Source organism: Mandrillus leucophaeus, unplaced genomic scaffold (genome assembly GCF_000951045.1).
Source record: "Mandrillus leucophaeus isolate KB7577 unplaced genomic scaffold, Mleu.le_1.0 Scaffold251, whole genome shotgun sequence".
Taxonomy (NCBI): Eukaryota; Metazoa; Chordata; class Mammalia; order Primates; family Cercopithecidae; genus Mandrillus; species Mandrillus leucophaeus.
In genome coordinates, this window is record NW_012102599.1 from 2957964 (window position 1) to 2978029 (window position 20066).

At 38.9% G+C, this 20066-nt stretch overlaps 1 protein-coding gene across 1 annotated transcript in view; it reads left to right on the top strand.

Moving 5' to 3' along the window:
- N4BP2 (NEDD4 binding protein 2) overlaps positions 1-20066 on the top strand; it is a 74959-nt gene that overhangs the window by 16871 nt on the left and 38022 nt on the right. The window contains exons 2-6 of the mRNA XM_011983586.1: positions 4522-4864; positions 9411-10561; positions 15378-15381; positions 16389-16549; positions 18422-18498. Coding sequence (XP_011838976.1) covers positions 4636-4864; positions 9411-10561; positions 15378-15381; positions 16389-16549; positions 18422-18498 — 1622 coding nt within the window. The 5' untranslated portion in view covers positions 4522-4635. The remainder of the gene's footprint in view (positions 1-4521; positions 4865-9410; positions 10562-15377; positions 15382-16388; positions 16550-18421; positions 18499-20066) is intronic.

Genomic DNA, 20066 nt, shown 5'->3' on the forward strand with positions numbered 1-20066 from the left:
TGCCTCAGCCTCCCGAGTAGCTGGGACTACAGGCGCCCGCCACCTCGCCCGGCTAGTTTTTTGTATTTTTTAGTAGAGACAGGGTTTCACCGTGTCAGCCAGGATGGTCTCGATCTCCTGACCTCGTGATTTTTTTCCAAGACGGAGTCTTGCTTTTGTCACCCAGGCTGGAATGCAATGGTGCAATTTCAGTTCACTGCAACCTCTGCCTTCTGGGTTCAAGTGATTCTCCTGCCTCAGTCTCCTGAGTAGCTAGGATTACAGGTGCCTGCCACCATGCCCAGCTAATTTTTGTATTTTTGGTAGAGAAGAGGTTTTACCATGCTGGCTAGGCTGGTTTGAAACTCCTGACCTCAGGTGATCCACCTGCCTCAGCCTCCCAAAGTGCTGGGATTACAGGCATGAGCCATTATGCCTGGCCTACTCTTTATTATTTTCTTTTTTCTGATGGGTTTGAGTTTATATTGCCCTTCATTTTCTAGGTTCTTATGGTGGGGGCTTAGATTATTCATTTGAGACTTCTTTTCTAATGTATGCATTTAGTGCTATAGATTTTCCTGTTATCACTGCTTTAGCCATGTTCTACAATTTTTTTTTTTTTTTTTTTTGAGACAGAGTCTCACCCTGTTGCCCAGGCTGGAGTGCAGTGGCTCGATTTTAGCTCACTGCAACCTTCCCGAGTTGAAGCAATTCTCCTGCCTCAGCCTCCTGAGTAGCTGGGATTATAGTTGCGCGCCGCCTTGCCCGGCTAATTTTTGTATTTTTATTATTATTTATTTATTTACTTTTGGAGACAGAGTTTCTCTCTTGTCGCCCAGGCTGGAGTGCAATGGTGCTATCTTGGCTCACTGTAACCTCTGCTTCCTGGGTTCAAACGATTCTCCTGTTTCTGTTTCTTCAGTGTGCTCACCAGCACGCCTGGCTAACTTTTGTATTATTAGTAGAGAGGGGATTTCATCATGTTGGCCAGGCTGGTCTTGAACTGACCTCAGGTGATCCACCTACCTCGGCCTCCCAAAGTGCTGCAATTACAGGTGTGAGCCACCGCACCCAGCTCATTTTTGTACTTTTAGTAGAGACGGGGTTTCACCATATTGCCCCGGATGGTCTCGATCTCATGAGCTCAGAGTGGTCTACCCACCTCAGTCTCCCATGGTGCTGGGATTGTAGGCGTGAGCCACCACACCTGGCCTACAAATTTTGATGTGGTATATTTTCATTGGCATTCAATTTATTATATTTTTAAAATTGTCTTTGAGACTTCATCATTGACCCATGTATTACTTAGATGTATATTGCTTGGAAATTTTTATGTTATTGATTTCTAGTTTGATTCCACTGTGGTTGGAAAACATACCTGTGTGATATCAATTCTTTTAAATTTGTTGTGGTTTGGTTTTAGCTTAGGATATGATCTATCTTGGTATGTCTTCTGTTAATACTTGAAAAGAGTGTGTATTCTGCTGTTGTTGGGTGGAGTGTTCTGTAAGTATAGATTAGATCCTTAATTATTGGTGTTGTTGAGTTCTATATCTTTGCTGATTTACTGTCTACTATTGATAGAGTGATGTTGAAGTCTCCAACTATAATTGTGAATTTGTCTATTTCTCCTTTCAGTTTTAGCTTCACTTATTTTATAGCTCTGTTTAGTGCATATACATTTAGGGTTGCTGTATATTTTTTATTTATATTTATTTATTTATTTATTTTTGACATGGAGTTTCACTCTTGTTGCCCAGGCTGGAGTGCAATGGTGTCATCTCAGCTCTCTGCAACCTCCGCCTCCTGGGTTCAAGTGATTCTCCTGCCTCAGCCTCTCAAGTAGCTGGGATTATAGGCATGCACCACCACGCCTGGCTAATTTTGTATTTTTAGTAGAGACAGGGACACTCCATGTTGGTCAGGCTGGTCTCAAACTCCCGACTTTAGGTGATCCACCCGCCTCGACCTCCCAAAGTGCTGGGAGTATAGGCATGAGCCACATTCCATGTTGGTCAGGCTGGTCTCAAACTCCCGACTTTAGGTGATCCACCCGCCTTGACCTCCCAAAGTGCTGGGATTATAGGCATGAGCCACATGCCTGGCCTTTTTTTTTTTTAATTGAGACAGTCTCACTTTGTCTCCCAGGCTGGAGTGCAGTGGCATGATCTTGGCTCGCTGCACCCTCTGTGTCCTGGGTTCAAGCGATTCTCCTGCGGTTAGTCTCTCGAATAGCCGGGACTACAGGTTAGTTCTTTTTGTATTTTTAGTAGAGACAGAGTTTTGCCATTTTGGCCAGGTTAGTCTCAAACTCCTCACCTCAAGTGATCCTCCTGCCCATTGTCCACTGTCCTGGGATTATAGGCGCCATCCCCTGAGTCTGGCCAGGGTTACTGTATCTTTTTTTTTTTTGAGATGGAGTTTTGCTCTTGTTGCCCAGGCTGGAGTGTAATGGCACTATCTTGGCTCACTGCAACCTCTGCCTCCCGGGTTCAAGCAGTTCTCCTGTTTCAGCCTCCTGAGTAGCTGGGATTACAGGCACAGGCCACCACGCCTGGCTAATGTTTGTATTTTAGTAGAGACAGGGTTTCACCATGTTGGCCAGGCCGGTCTCAAACTCCTGACCTCAGGTAATCCACCCACCTTGGCCTCCCAGAGTGCAGGGATTACAGCTGTGAGCCACTGCACCCAGCCTGCTATATCTTTTTGATGGCCTGATCCTTTATCGTTACACAGTGCCCTTCTTTGTCTGTGATAATTTTCTTAACTCTGAATTCTACTTATATCTGATATTAATATATAAGTGTACTTTTATTTAATTGTAATTAATTTAAATTTAAATAGGAACATGTGGCCGGTGGCTGCCATATTGACAGTGCAGTTCCAGAAGGTGGAGAGAGCTATGATACAAATTTAATTAAAAGGTAAATTTTATAATGTAATAGAAGACGATAAGGGCCATGGATAGTTAGCAGGAAAGGAGAGATTAGGGCAGAGGGAGCAGGGTATATGGTTTTCAGTTGGATAATCAAGAGAGAAATCATTGAATGTGACACTTGAACAAAAATTTGCAGGAGTACAGGAGTTAGCTGTGCAGATATCTTGAGGAAGAGTATATCAAAGGCTAGCAGACAGATAGGCCATTGTAAGAACTTTAGCTTTGTCTCTGAGTGATGTGGAGAACATGTAGGGGTTTAGATCAGACCCTTTTTACATTGTATAAAGCTCAGTCTGGCTGGTATATTGAAAATAGACTATAGGGGGACAAGGTACAAACAGGGAGAACAGGTAAGAGGTTGGAATATGGGTTAAAGATGACAGGTGTCAGACCAATGATTAGAGCAGATTTTGGGAAATATATTAGACATTTAGTTTTGGATATGTTAAGTTTGAAATGTTTGTTAGGTATATTCAAGCAGAGAAAACAAGTAGACTGCCTGTAGTTCTATTCCAGATATGAGTCCCTGCCCTTGTGGAGCTTACACTTTATTGGAATATGGGTGGTAAATACAATACGTGTATAAAACATATGCTATGTAAGAAAACAATAAGTCCTGTGGAGAAAATTCAAGTAGGAAAGTGGGGTAAATAGTGTTGAGGCACTGAGGTCTTGAGAAGGTAACATTTGAATAATGATAAGAAGGTGATAAGGAGATAATTGGAGAAAAGTGGTTCCGTAGAGGGAACCAAGGTGTAAAGGTTCCCAAGGGAGAACATTGCTGGTGTGTTTGAAGAAGAGCGAGGAGACTTAAGTGTGGCTAAGGGAAAGGACAGTGCAGAGGTGACCAGTGTCCAGGTTGTGGGCCATTTTAAGGGCTCTAGCTTTTATCTTGAGTTAGGGAGCTAGTGGATAGTTTAGTAGAAGAAAGGCATGGTCCAACCTATGGTTTAATTGAGTCACTCTGGCTTTGGTGCTAAACAGACTGAAGGGGCAAGGGTAGAAACCAAGAGACAGGAGACTTCTAGGAATTTAGGCAAGAGGCTGTGGTAGCTAAGTCTAGGGTGGTGGCAGTGAGGAATAATAGTATTCTGGATACGTTTTGGGAGTCACATTGACAAAATTGGCTTACCAGTTGCATGTGGGATGAGAGGAGTCAAAGATTATTCCAAGATTTTGGCCTGAGTCATTGGAATGATACAGTTGCGCTAACTGAGATGGGAAAGACTGGGAAAAGCAGTTTTGAAGGGGGTGATGAGGAGCTGTTTTGGACATGTTAAATGTACGGTGCCTATTGGACATCTGAGTATAGGTGTTCAGTACGCATTCTAATTATATTTATGAAGACTTTCATGTTTTTAAAAATGAAAAAATGTATTGAAACAGTGTATTCATTGTTCTGAAATATATATTGTTAACATCTTAATTTTTAACATGTTCAATCCTGGCAAAACCTGAATATTTTGGAGAGAGAGAAATTGACTACTTTTTAGCTCTGTTGTTAGAGTTGGTGGTACTTTCTTAGAGCTAAATAAAGATGTCATTCCGATTTCAGAAATGGAAATATATATAGTCTGAGTGTTTTTAATTGCTTTCTATTTTAGGTCTTTTTACTGCTGGATTGTGCAAGATATTTAACCCTATTTTGTTTGAATTATGACTTAAATATCAAACATCTTAACTAAGAAAAGGGAAACATTTTAGTTTTGGAAGTCAGAATGCCAAGGAAAAGGAAAAATCTTGGGGGAAATCCTTTTCGGAAGACTGCAAACCCTAAGGAAGTTATCGTATCCAGTGTTGCTAGTCGTGAGGAGCCAACCACTACTCTTCCTTCCATGGGTGAGACAAAAGTTGATCAGGAAGAACTCTTCACCAGTATCTCAGAGATGTTTTCTGATCTGGATCCTGATGTAGTGTATTTGATGCTTTCTGAATGTGATTTCAAAGGTGAGAAAAAGTTTAGTTTGAACCCTGTCCATCTTATAAGAAGACTTTGTGTACTATGCCATGATTAATAGTAATATAGAAAAATGTCTTATTTCTATTTTATTCATCATTTATTAATCATCTGCTGTTGGCAAGTTATTAAGGTTGGTATTTGAGTTGGTATTTGGGATATGAAGAATAAAACATAGTTTCTACTCTTAAGAAATGTGCAGTTCTAAATGTAAGGGATTTGTATAGATATCATATTCTATCTCTTTCATCTTTACTCTAGAACAGACTGGCACTATTGACACTTTAGGCTACATAATCCTTTCTTTTGAGTGGCTCTCCTATGCATTGTAGGTTTAGCAGCATCCCCGGCCTATACACACTAGTTGCCAGTAGCTCCTTACCACCCAGGTGTGACAATAAAAAATGTCTCCATGTCTTGTCATTTGTTCCCTGGGAGGCAAAATTGTACCTGGTTGAGAACCACTCTCCTCTAATGTAAGCTCCATAAAGACAGAGGTTTTAAAAACTTTGTTTTACTCCTGTATCTTCAGCCCATAACATGGCAACTGACTCATAATAGGAACTGAGTAAATATCTATTAAGCAACTAGGTAAGTATAATTTTGAAAATAAGAACTGATAAGAGTTGAGGCTAGCAGAGTAGTATAATTTCAAAACATTGACTTTGGAGTCAAGAAACCTGGGTTGGATTTCCAGCTCTGCCACTTAATCTCTCTGAGTCTCAGTTTTCTAATCTGTTAGGGAGAAAAATAACAGTATGCACCTCATAGGACTTTTTTTTGGTGACAATTGAGTTTTATTTTTTTTGTTGTTGGTAAAGTCTTCAGTATGGTAGGTTATTAATAACTTGTCATACATTGTTTACAAGTATGTAGACAGAAGGGAGTTTATGTAAGTTGGCTAGATGAGTAAGTAAATGTTGATGCTTAGTATTGTTACTAGCCATGATTAGTATAAGATAAAATTATTCTAGATTTGGGAAGTTTTGGTAATGTGTTATAAACTTCCAGTTTCAGTCATTGTGTGGTCTGTGATGTGAGCATATCTTATCCAGTTACGTATGCAGAAAACCAGTTGTCAGCAGTGCATGATGCTCAGAAATGATAGTATATTGAATTTTGTAAGTTAGTTCAACATTTTCCTTTGATGTGTTTCAAATTTAATTGTTGCATATAAACTAATACAGCAATGAAGAATTACAAGAAATCCACATCATCCTGTACCATAACAAAACAACTTATTTTTGTTTTCCAGAATCTTCTATAGACCTTGTTCATAAGCATTTGCGATTTGAGTGGTGGAATTTTGTATTATGTATTTTTAACTTAACATAAGCATTTTGTCTGTGTTGCTGTAATCTATATTTTTAACGGGTTTCTAATATTCTACTGAGTTGTTGTGCTATAGTTTAATTATATCTCCATTTTTCACAAATAATTAATATTGCAGAGAACATCTTGGTAAAAAATATATTTTTCTTTCTTTTGGCTTTTTTTTCTTAGTTCCAAAACTTTATTTTCTTGCATCACAGGGTAAGAACTGCTTTGGCTCTTGGAAGCATACTCCTAAATTGCCTACCAGTGAGGTGTTCTGATTTGTAATTCCACCAGCCTTGCATAAGTGTAGTGGTTTCACTTCAGCCTTTTCAACATTGTGTAGTAGTGTTTTAAGATTTTTTTTTTTTTTGAGATGGAGTTTCGCTCTTGCTGCCCAGGCTGGAGTGCAGTGGTGCCATCTCAGCTCTCTGCAACCTCGGCCTCCCGGGTTCAGGTGATTCTCCTGCCTCAGGCTCTACAAGTAGCTGGGATTACAGGCGTCTGCCACCATGCCCAGCTAATTTTCTTTTTTTGTGTTTTTAGTAGAGATGGGATTTCGTCATGCTGGCCAAGCTGGTCTTGAACTCCTGACCTCAGGTCATCCACCTGCCTCAGCCTCCCAAAGTGCTAGGATTACAGGCGTGAACCACCACACCTGGCCTGTGTTTTAAGGTTTTAATAGGAATAAAATTGCATTTTTCTTTATTTGTGTTGATTTAATAAAGAGGAATGTTGGACATTTTTGTACATGGTTGTTTATTCTTGTAATCTTGTGTAAATTGTTCATTCATTGAAAAAAGTTTTTTTTTATACCATGGTTTTAATTTTTCCCAACAATCTGTATAAGGACTTTTCTTTTTATGTGATAAGTACCTATCCATCTTGGTCTTTAATTTACTTTTACTTAGTGTTAGTGTAATTTTTCATTGTATACACATTAAATTTTTAGTTGATCTTTTCTGGTTTTACTGTCACTTTACTGTCATGTAGATTTTTTTCATAGAAATACTCCTCATGTTTGCTTTCTTTTTTTTCCCCCCTCCCTGCCCCCCAACCTTTTTTTCTTTTCTTCCATTTTTAGGTTTTCTGTCCTTTGTAGTATTGCTATGATCTCCTAATTGGTCTCTGCCAGGCTTGCCCCCTCCAATCCCTCTTTGTTTTTCTTCTTAAGGGAACATTAATTGGGTGCTTACTAGGTGCCAGTTCTTTGTGCACAGCACTTTTTCATGGATTATCTCATTTAATCCTCACAACAACCTATGAGGTAGGTGCTTTTATTATCCCCATATTACAAATGAGAAAATCGAGGTTTAGGGACGTTAACTTGTTGAAAGTGTCATAGCCAGCAGTAGAGATTTAAATGTTGGTGTTCTGACTCCAGACCAGAGCTGTTACCTACTCTGCTGTGCTGTTTCCAGACTTACCTTTCTTAAAACAGCAAGACAAAACACAAAATAAACAACCCCTCGCTCCAAACTTCAAATGCTTAAAAATTCTAATTTTATTTTATTTTTTTTTTTGGTTTCCTTTTTTTTTTTTTTTGAGATAGGGCCTCACTCAGTTGCCCAGGCTGGAGTGCAATAATCTAATCACTTTCACTAGAGGCTCACTGTAGCCTTCACCTCCTGGGCTGAAGCGATTCTGCTATCTCAGACACCCTACCACACTGGCTAATTTTTGTGGAGATAGGGTTTTTCCATGTTGCCCAGGCTGGTCTTGAACTCCTGGTCTCAAGCGATCTACCTGCCTCAGCCTCCCAAAACGTTAGGATTATAGGCATGAGCCACCACACCTGGCCTTAAAATTTCTAATGGCTCCCTATTTGTGTTAACGGAAAGAGCTCAGCATTGGAGTCAGATACACCAGTCCTGGCTCTGTCACTGACTATCTGTGTGACTTGGGCCAAGTTAATGTACTTTTTAACTTCATTTCTTCATCTGTTTGCTAGGAATAATATACCTCATGGTAGTATTTGAGGATTCAGTGAGGTGATGTGTATAAAACTTCTAGCTGAAATGCTATGACTGGTAGTTTCCTTCAAGTTCCCTTCGAAAATAAAATTAATATTTCTTAACATGGCATACAGGACTGTTCCCAATTTTACCCAATCAACCTCCCTCTAGGGAGAGCCAAGCCTGGGTTTACCCTTTTTTCTCTTGTGTCTGGCAAGTTACTTTTTAATCTTCAAGTCCCAGTTCACATATCACCTTATGTGAAATCTTTTCTTATTCTCCCTTGTGCTTCTATGGCATTTGTACATTATCAAAAATGTGCATTATTTATTTATTTATTTTTGAGAGGGAGTCTCGCTCTGTCACCAAGGCTGGAGTGCAGTGGCTCGATCTCTGCTCACTACCACCTCTGCTTTGCCGGTTCAAGAAATTCTCCCACCTCGGGCTCCTGAGTAGCTGGGATTACAGGCATGCGCTGCCACTACACCCAGCTAATTTTTATATTTTTAGTAGAGACAGAGTTTCGCCATGTTGACTAGGCTGGTCTCTAACTCCTGACCTCAGGTGATCCACCTGCCTCAGCCTCCCAAAGTGCTGGGATTACAGGCATGAGCCACTGCGCCTGGCCAAAAGTGTGCATTATTTAATCTGTATTATATTACAATGTAATTGTCTCTAATATAATTGTTTTTAATCTCTATTAGACTGCAAAGTTCTCTATTAGACTGCAAAAAAAATCTATTAAAGATTTTTTTTTACAAAATATTTCTGATATGCAGTACACACTCATAAATATATTTGTATTAAGTGCAATTCATAGCATGGATCATGTAAATAAATTAGATTTACTAAGAGAATATATAAAATACTTAATATTTAAAAGTGTACATTCAATAGGTATTTGTTAAATTAATCAACAGGCTTTAGGACTTTTATAAATAAGTCTAATACATCCAATGACAGATATCTATACATTTACTCAATAAATTCAGCAAATAATATTTATTTAATTATAGTTTATTAGCTTGGTTTATTACTGTTTCCTGAAAGAATAGGATTGCATGTCTCCATCATTCAGACTTTTTGCTACTACAGACTTTGGTATGTTAGTAAAATAATAATTTTTTAAAAATAACATGAACATTGTACATTTATATTTTGTTCAATGCAAAATCCAATATAATTTTAGCTGGATTTTAATAAAATTATTAAATCTGTTTTCTCTGTCTATATTTTTGTTGTTGTTATTATTCTTGTTGTTGTACAGTTGAAAATGCTATGGATTGTCTATTAGAATTATCTGCCACTGATACCAAGATAGAAGAATCATCTTCACAAAGTTTTGTTGCTTCTGAGAACCAAGTAGGTGCAGCAGAAAGTGAAATAATGGAAAAACATCCTGAAGAAGAGAGTGAAGATTCAAAAATAGATTCATTTTTGGACATGCAGCTAACTGAAGACCTGGATTCCTTAATACAAAATGCTTTTGAGAAATTGAACTCTTCTCCTGATGACCAAGTATACTCATTTTTGCCTTCACAAGATGTTAATAGTTTTAATGACCTGAGTGAGTTTGTAAATCCTGATTCAAGTAATATGACTCCCATTTTTTCTACACAAAATATGAATTTGAACAGTGAAAATTTAGACAATTCTGGCTCTACGTTAAGTTTAAACCCATTACCTTCACATTCTGTTTTGAGCGAGTCCAAATGTTTTATAAAGGATAACACATTGGCTTTGGAAAGTAACTACCCAGAAGATTCTCTTCTCAGTAGTTCTTTAAATGTAGCGAGTGACTCCGTCGTGGGCTGTAGCAGTCTCAATCAAAAACAGAAAGAACTTTTAGAATCTGAGTGTGTTGAGGCTCAATTCTCTGAAGCTCCTGTAGATTTGGATGCCAGCGAACCTCAGGCTCCTTTAAACCTTCCAGGGCTTGATTTACCGGGTACGGGTGGGGATCAAAAATCTACTCGGGTCTCTGATGTTTTTCTGCCTTCCGAAGGGTTCAACTTCAAGCCACACAAACATCCTGAACTGCCAACTAAGGGGAAAGATGTGAGTTACTGCCCAGTACTTGCTCCTCTCCCCTTACTGTTGCCTCCTCCGCCACCTCCACCGATGTGGAATCCAATGATTCCTGCTTTTGACCTCTTCCAAGGAAACCATGGCTTTGTAGCTCCTGTTGTAACCACAGCTGCACACTGGAGATCTGTGAACTACACATTTCCACCCTCAGTTATTTCTCACACTTCCCCAACAAAAGTATGGAGAAATAAAGATGGAACAAGTGCTTATCAAGTACAAGAAACCCCAGTTTCTCAGGTTGTAAGAAAGAAGACATCTTATGTTGGACTAGTTCTTGTTCTTCTCAGAGGTCTTCCAGGATCTGGAAAATCTTTTTTGGCAAGGTATGAGGTTTAATTGGGTTTTAAAAAAATAGTATAATGTCTGAATTTGAACACAAGTGTGAATATATACGCAAAATGCTTTGCTTAGTACAGATCTTTAGTAACCCCTAAAATGTTTTCTTTTTACTAAGTTTTCCTAACTTTGTGTAGCTAATAATAACACTATTTTCTCTGGAAACTTTTTTTATGGAATCCCTTCATCTTTGACTATCTCTTTGAAAGACAGAAGAAAAAATTAAAGAGGATTCCAAAATTGTGAGTTATTAATGTAGTAGAGGAGAGCTAATTTGAGTGGGAGAAAGATGAGTTCAGCTTTGATCACAGAGTTAAAGAGATATAATTGATCTTGATTTCATGGAATGAAAGTCTTAAATATATTAATTTTACTGGTAGTTGGAAATTCAGGATTATAGAATGTTGTTAAATAATGCTTTTAGAAATATGTGATTTGAAGGAAGAGAGTATAGGATGACAACTGGTAGTCAGAGAACTTCAAGTTTTCAGGGACTTTTCTGTTCCAAAATAGAGTACCATCAGTTATTTGATCTCATATATACACCTTTATCCCTTCTGTAGTTAAGGTAGGCTGTGAGTGCCTTAATCTGGGAGACAGGAGTCAAGTGTTACAGGCAGCTTTGTAATGGTTTCAGTGGCACTCCTTGAAGAGTATTGTTTTCATAATTTCTCTCTATCCCTGCTTAACCTTTAAATTCCAGAAGATTTCACCTAATCTATTTTATTTGCTAGTTTTTTTTTTCTTCTTCCAAATTTTAATCGTTAGCCTTCTAATATTATTAGTTGGGTGTCCTCTATTTGATCCTGGGTGTATCTGGTCTAGTCTTAATGAATATGCATAGATAACTGGAGAATGTCCTTCATAAACTTATTTTTAGTTTTTTGTTTTTTTTTAATATCTTTTCTGTGTCTGAGTTTCTCTGCCAGTAAATTTCCACATATTCTGCTGATACACTTACAGGCATATTTTTCAGTAGACATGTAGGCTTTTCTAACTGACTTAATAGCAACAACAACAATAAAACAATATTATAGATGTTACTGTCAGTCATGGCAGTGTGTTTCATGAAAGAGATTGGACTGAAAGGTGGTACCTTAGAAGGCAGTTGAGCTGTGAGACAATTTTGAAGAACTAGGTTTCAGGGGCCTTTAGAATCAGAGGCAGCTACAGTTTGAGTGTGGGTAAAGAAAAATGTGCTTGTCACAAGGTAGAAACTTAATATTTTTTGAATGAAGAGAGAGAAATAACGGGGATAGTGTTGAGACATAGAACTTGCGTTGTCTTGAAGAGAATGGTCCCATATTCAAACCAAAGGAAAACGATGGATACAAAAAGTCTTTTTGAATTTTTTGGAAAGAACGTCGTGAATGGATATCTGAGAAACAATTTTGTTGTCCTGTGAGGGTAGAAAGCAAAAGGGTTTAGCAAGCTCTGATGATGGAGTTAAGGGAAAGAGAGAAGTTGGGTAGTAGTTGAAAGGGGTCACAAAGTGTAGTTACAATTTTTTTTTTTTTTTGACAGAGTCTGACTCTGTCGTCCAGGCTGTTGTGCAGTGGTGTGATCTCAGCTTACTGCAACCTCCACCTCCCCAGGTTTATGAGATTCTCCAGTCTCAGTCTCCTGAGTAGCTGGGATTACAGGTGCCTGCTGCCACCCCCAGCTAATTTTTATATTTTTAGTAGAGACAGGGTTTCACCATGTTGGCCAGGCTGGTCTCAAACTTTTTTTTTTTTTTTTTTTTTTTAATAGACAGGGACTTGCTTTGTCACCCAGGCTGGAGTGCAGTGGCACAATCTTGGCTCACTGTAACCTTCGCTTCCACGTTCAAGCAATTCTCATGCCTCAGCCTCCCAGCCTGAGTAGTTGGGACTATAGGCGTGTGCCACCATGCCTGGCTAATTTTTGTATTTTTAGTAGAGATGGGGTTTTGCCATATTGGCCAGAGCCAGGCTTGTCTCGGACGCCTGTCCTGAAGTGGTCTGCCTACCTTGGCCTCCCAAAGTGTTGGAATTACAGGTTTGAGCCACCATGCCCAGCTTGGTTGCTGCTTTCTAAAATCAAATTTGAACCACTAGAAATGGAGTTTGACCGGTTAACCACTGGTCTTCGTTAGATTGGTTTACTCTTTTTTTTTTTTTTTTTGAGACCAAGTCTCACTCTGTTGCCCAGGCTGGAGTGCAGTGGCTCAATCTCGGCTCACTGCAACCTCTGCTTCCCGGGTTCAAGTGATTCTCCTGCCTCAGCCTCCTCCTGAGTAGCTGTGATTACAGGTGCATGCCACCGTGCCTGGCTAATTTTTGTATTTTTAGTAAGAGACGGGTTTCACCGTGTTGGCCAGGCTGGTCTTGAATGCCTGACCTTGTGATTTACCTGCCTCGGTCTCCCACAGTGCTGGGATTACAGGCATGAGCCAGTATGCCTGGCGATTGGTTTACTTTTTATAGAAGATAGTGTGAGAATAAAAACGACTCTCTATAAACTGAATCTGTAGGGACATTATAGGTAAAAATTTAGTTTCCTTGCTAGCATAACTGTCTATTCAGTGAAGGTGGTTTTATCATTAAATGTTTATTTGCATAGTTTGAATTTTCTATGGAGAATCTTATTAAGATATAGGGACTATATTTTCCTCAGGTTTTTTTCTTTTTGAGACCGAGTCCTGGTCTGTCGCTAGGCTGGAATGCGGTGGCTTGATCTCAGCTCACTGTAATGTCTGCCTCCTGGGTTTAAGCAATTCTCCTGCCTCAGCCTCCTGAGTAACGGGGACTACAGGCATAGGCCACCATGCCCAGCTAATTTTTGTATTTTTAGTACAGACAGGGTTTCACCATGTTGGCCAGGATGGTCTCGATCTCTTGACTTCGTGATCCGCCTATCTCGGCCTCCCAAAGTGCTGGGATTACAGGCATGAGCCACCGCACCTGGCCCTCAGTCTTTTATGATAAGTGTACTATAAAGGTGATTCTTGGGTTTGCCATCTTCAGACATTGTTAACTTTTTATATATTCATTTTTGAACTAAAGATTACGAATTCAGGAATCTGAAAATACCAACATAACTAAAACCAAAGGAGGCAGTATGATTTGGTGATGAAGATCACCCTTGGATTCACCAGTTACTAGCTATATGATCTTGTGCAAGTTATTTATACTTTCCAAGGCCCAGTGTCCCCTTTGTGAAAGGGAATAATAATACTTAACTCCTAGGATTGTTGTGAAAGTTAAGTGAAGGTAAAAAGTGTTAGCATTGGCTGGGCGCAGTGGCTCACGCCTGTAATTCCAGCACTTTGGGAGGCTTAGGCAGATGGATCACCTGAGGTCAGAAGTTCGAGACCAGCCTGGCCAACATGGCGTGACCCCATCTCTACTAAAAATACAAAAATTAACCAGGCATGATGGTGCACACCTGTAATCCCAGCTATTTGGGAGGCTGAGGCAGGAGAATCGCTTGAACCTGGGAGGTAGAGGTTGCAGTGAGCCAAGATCCTACCACTGCACTCCAGTCTGAGTGACAGAGCGAGACTCTGTCTCAAAAAAAAAAAAAAAAAAAAAGTGTTAGCATGGTTCAGCATGCCATTATAACAGCAACAATAATATATGTTAATAGGTGGAATTCATTTTAAAACTGCTTTGTTAAGACAAAATTCATGTACGATACAAATCATCCATTTAAATTGTACAATTCAATGGTTTTTAGAACTTAATATTCAGGGCTGTGCATTCGTCAATACACTCTATTTAATTTGACTTTGCTGCAACTTTTAGAACACGCTAAATTTTAGAACATTTTTATCATCTCAGAAAGATTCTGTACCTATTCACAGTCACTCTTCATTTCTCTCTAGTCTGTGTTTTGTCACTGTAGATAATTTGCCTATTCTGGACCTTTCCTACAACATGTGGACTTTTGTGATTGGCTTCTTTCACTTAGCATAATGTTTTCAAGCTTCATCCATGTTGTAGCATGTGTTTCATTCCTTTTTATGGATCAGTAAGATTCCATTGGGTGGATATATCACATTTTGTTAATTTGTTCATCAATTAGTAGACATTTGCATTGTTTTCACTTTTTGGCTATTAAGAACACTGCTGCTATAAACAAACACACATGTCTATGTCTGATCTTTCTAGGAACTGCCATGCTGTTTTCCACAGCAATCACACCTTTTTATGTTTCCTCTAATAATTTATGAGGGTTTCAGCTTTTCCACATCCTCACTAACACTTGTTATTGTCCGTTTTTTTGATTATTCCTATTCTGGTAGGTGTGAAGTGGTATCTCATTGTGCTTTCAATTTACTTTTCTCTGATGGCTGATGAAGTGGAACATCTTTTTGTGCGTTTATTGGCCATTTGTATATCTTCTCTGGAGAAATGTCTATTCATATTTGCTCTGTCGCTCAGGCTGGAGTGCAGTGGCACGATCTTGACTCATTGCAACCTCCACCTCCTGGGTTCAAGTGGTTCTTGTGCCTCGGCCTCCTGAGTAGCTGAGATTACAGGTGCGTGCCACCATCCCTGGCTAATTGTTGTATTTTTAGTACAGACAGGGTTTCACTATGTTGGCCAGGATGGTCTAGAACTCCTGACCTCAGGTGATTCGCCTGCCTCAGTCTCCCAGAGTGCTGGGATCATAGGTGTGAGGTACTATGCCCAGCCTCTTTTGCCCATTTTTAAATTGGTTCTTTGTTTCATTAGTGAGTTATTAGAGACTGGGCAGAACTTTGAAAACTTCCAAATAATTACTTGTAAGACTTACTTGTTGTGGTACATCATTAATTTCCTGTATGGTCTAATTCCTTTGGAAGAAAGGTAAGAAAATCCCTTGTGCAACAGTGTGTTATAATATTTTCTTTATTTCAGGTCATTACATTTTGTGTGTGTGTATTTGTCCATTTGGGTTTGTTGTTTGTTTTTAAGCTTTAGTTTTGAATATTAGATTTATGAAAAAGTTGCAGAGATACTATGGAAAGCTTCTGTATACCCTTCACTAATTTATCCTTCATGTTAACATCTAATATAACTAGGATACATTTGTCAAAACTAAGAAATTGGTTTATTATTATTAACTAAACTCCAAACTATAGTTTGATTTTAATTTTTCTACTCAAGGTATTTCTCTCTTGCTTGATAGTCTTAATATGTGGGTTTTTTTTTTTTTTGGAACGGAGTCTTACTCTGTCACCCAGGCTGGAGTGCAATGGCGTGGTCTCAGCTCACTGCAAACTTTGCATACTGGGTTCAAGCTATTCTCCCACCTCAGCCTCCCAAGTAGCTGGGACTCACATGCGTGCACCACACCTGGCTAATTTTTGTATTTTTAGTAGAGACGGGATTTCAGTATGTTGGCCAGGTTGGTCTTGGACTCCTGACCTCATGATCTGCCTGCCTTGGCCTCCCAAAGTTCTGGGATTACGGCCTTGTTTTGTATTTTTTAGGCAGAGTCTCACTCTGTTGCCCAGGCTGGAGTGCAGTGGCACGATCTTGGCTCACGGCAAACTCCGCCTCCTGGTTTCAAGTGATTCTCTTATCTCAGCCTCCTGAGTAGCTGGGACTACAGGTGGGCACCACCAAGCCCGAATAATTTTTGTTTTTTTAGTAGAGATGGGATTTCACCATATAGGCCAGATTGGTTTTGAACTCCTGACCTCAAGTGATCCTCCTGCTTTGGCTTCCCAAAGTGCTGGGATTATGGGCATGAGCCACCATGCCCAGTCAACCTGTACTTACTTAATTTTTATGTCCCCAAAGGGATATTTAGAAGTTGAGCAGTGAGTAAAATTAGCGCATCTGTGTTTTTCAAATTATGAAAACATCAGATTTTTTGAAAATCATAATACTTAAATATTGTTATTTAAAAATGATTTTTAATTATCTGTTATGTTTTTCAGCAAAAGAAGCATTTGAGAAGAAGATATCTCCTATAATTATAGATAATACAAACCTACAGGCATGGGAAATGAAACCATATGTTGCTTTGGTTAGTACCATAAGTTGTCATAAGTTTATAACAGATCATATGCAGTTATTGGGGGACATTAATTATGAAAGTGAATCTGAAGCACTTAAGAATCTCAGAATCTTGGATAGTCTGTAACTGAGCTTTCTTTGGTCTTCAGGAAAATGAGGAAATTAGGCCATTTAGCTGAGTTTTTCCATAAAGGTAAATTTTTAAATTCTGAAATTCAATTTTTAAACTCTAAGTTAAATTTTTTTTTTTTTGAGTCTTTCATGAAAAGATAGTGGTACTAAATTATAGTTTTTTGTACATGTGTTATATATATTTATTTCATTTTCCTCATACTTAGCAGAATCAAAATTTGTTGGTCCTTTGTTTTTCCCCAAATTTCTTTTGAAATTTTGCTGTTCTGAGAAATTCAGCAATCTGTAAACTCAGCTATTCTCTCTGAATTTGCCAGATTTCTTTTACTATCTAAATCCTTTCCGTTTACCTGACCTATACCTAATCCTTTTTCCCTCCTTGCTCTTTTTTGCCCAGCTTTTTTTTTTTTTTTTTTTTTTGTGAAACTGAGCTTCGCTCTTGTTGCCCAGGCTGGAGTGCAATGGTGTGATCTCAGCTCACTGCAACCTCCGCCTTCTGGGTTCAAGCGATTCTCCTGCCTCAGCCTCCTGAGAAACTGGGATTACAGGTGCCCGCCACCACGCCCAGCTAATTTTTTGTATTTTTATTGTAGATGGGGTTTCACCATGGTGGCCAGGCTGGTCTTGAACTCCTGACCTCAGTTAATCCACCCACTTCGGTCTTGCAAAGTGTTGGGATTATAGGTGTGAGCCAACATGTCTGGCTGAAAATTCTTTATCTTCCTTTTTTTTTTTTTTTTTTTTTTGAGATGGAATCTCGTTCTGTTGCCCATGCTGGAGTACAGTGGTGTGATCTCAGCTCACTGCAAGCTCCGCCTCCCGGGTTCATGCCATTCTCCTGCCTCAGCCTCCTGAGTAGCTGGGACTACAGGCGCCTGCCACCATGCCTGGCTAATTTTTTGTATTTTTAGTAGAGACGGGGTTTCACCGTGTTAGCGAGGATGGTCTCGATCTCCTGACCTCGTGATCCACCCGCCTCGGCCTCCCAGTGTGCTGGGATTACAGGCGGGAGCCACTGCGCCCGGCCTATCTTCCTTTCTTAACATTTTTTAAGAACAGTCTGTCATTAACACATGTAGAATTTATAAAATTACTGTGTAGTATTTTCATCTTGTGGTTATACCTTCACTTATTTAGTCAGTTCTATATTGATAGCCACATGGTTATTTGTATTCTTTTGATGTTACAAATAGTGGAAAACTGGCTATCCTGGCGTATATCTAATATATGTATTTTTTTTTTTTGAGACGGAGTTTCACTCTTGTTGCCCAGGCTGGAGTGCAATGGCACAATCTCGGCTCACCGCAACCTCTGCCTCCCAGGTTCAAGCGATTTACCTACCTCAGCCTCCCTAGTAGCTGGGATTACAGGCATGTACCACCATGCCTGGCTAATTTTGTATTTTTAGTGGAGATGGGGTTTGTCCATGTTGGTCAGGCTGGTCTTGAACTCCCGACCTCAGGTGATCCGCCCGCCTTGGCCTCCCAAAGTGCTGGGATTACAGGCATGAGCCACCGCTCCTGGCCTAATATATGTATTATATAAATAAACGCTCTTATATAAGTATTTATCAGTAGTATAAATTTCTAATAGTTAATTACTAGGTTAAAGTGATTGTATATTTTGCCATTTTAACATGCTCATCAAGATGAGATAATCTTTACGTTTAAAATGCTATAAATTTAGAAACAATAATTTTAATTTCTTGGAAGTATCTATTTTAAAATGTTTTTGTCTTTGTTGTATGTAGTCTCAGAAACACAAATACAAAGTCCTTTTTCGGGAACCAGACACATGGTGGAAGTTTAAACCAAAGGAACTTGCAAGGTAAAACTTGGAGGCTACCTAACATGCTTTTTATATAACAGCAGACCGAGAGGGTCCATCTAGATTTTTCCCCTTGTAAATGATGAATGAATTGATTAGACTGTATTTAATTTCTATTGCTTACAACTTTTTGTCTAGTTTTATGAAGAGTTTGTGTTTCTAAAATTGAGTTAATTTACAGTAAAAATTCCCCTTGTATTATATATTCTGTCCCTTATTACCTTTTTTGAGTTCTTATTATTTATTTATTTATTTATTTAAATATAGAGACAAGGTCTTGCCATGTTACCCAGGCTGGTCTTGAACTCCTGGCCTCAAGTGATCCTCCTGCCTCTGCCTCCCAAAGTGCTGGGACCACAGGTGTGAGCCACCATGCCCAGCCTGTACTTTATTACTTTGAATCATATGTTAATATCTGAAACTAGAACGGACCCTAGGATTTGGCATACCTGAACCATGTGCTACTGGGAGGGGCAGACTGTTGTAGCTGCTTAGTGACTTAGAGCACTGGAAGGTAGTACGAATGTAGAGATGGAAAAGGTAGCAAATATCCAGCTGTCCAGGTATCTCACTCCATGCCTGCCTCCCCCTATGGCTATACTTTTTTCTTTATTCAGTTGCTTGACTTGAATAAAAATGTCAGTCAAGGCATGGACATACAGTGTGTTTTGCTTTGTGTTCTATATTTCCATAGAGATAGCCCTAACTTCATTTTGGTTAGGTAATTTTTTTTCTTGGCAATTTCAACTAATTTTAGTACTAAAGGACAACCTAATTTTAGTATATTCACAGTGTTGTGTGATCATCACCCCTATGTAATTTCAGAACCTTTCCATTTTCTCCAAAGAAGCCTTATGCCTACAAGCAGTTACTCTGGTTCCTCCTTCCTCTTGGCAACTACTAATGTGTGTTCTGTATTTATGGGTTTTCCTGTTGTGTATACTGCATATAAATGGAACGTATAATATGTGGCCATTTGTGTCTGGCATCTTTTCACTTAGCATAATGTTTTTAAGGCTCATCCATGTTGTAGCATGTATCACTACTTCCTTTTCATTTCCTTTTGATAGATTACTGAGTTTGGTTTTCTAATATTTCATTTAGGATTTTTGCATCTTTATAAGTGAATGAGATTGACTACAGTTTTTTATTCCTTGACTTGTCTTACCTGACTTTGCGGATCATAAAATTAATTGGGAAGTATCTCCTCTTTTCTTCTTTTCTAGGTTTATCTAAGTTTGAATGTTAGAATTTACTTAAAAAATTCTCTGGATCTGATGTTTTCTTCGTGAGAATGTTCATTTGGAATTTTTCCTTTACAGCAACATTTCCGAATTTATTAAGACTTTATTAAAGCAATTATAATCGTCTCTTACTGTTTACACATCTACTGTGTTAGCAGTTAAGTTCCCTCCTGCAATCTTAGTATGTTTATATTATCTTCCCTCCTTTTTTCTTTATTGTTCTCATCAGAGATCAGATTTTGTTTTAATTAGCCTTTTCAGATAAACAAGTCTCAGCTTTATTTGAACTCCATTGTAAGTTTTTTGATGTTTAATTTCTGCTTC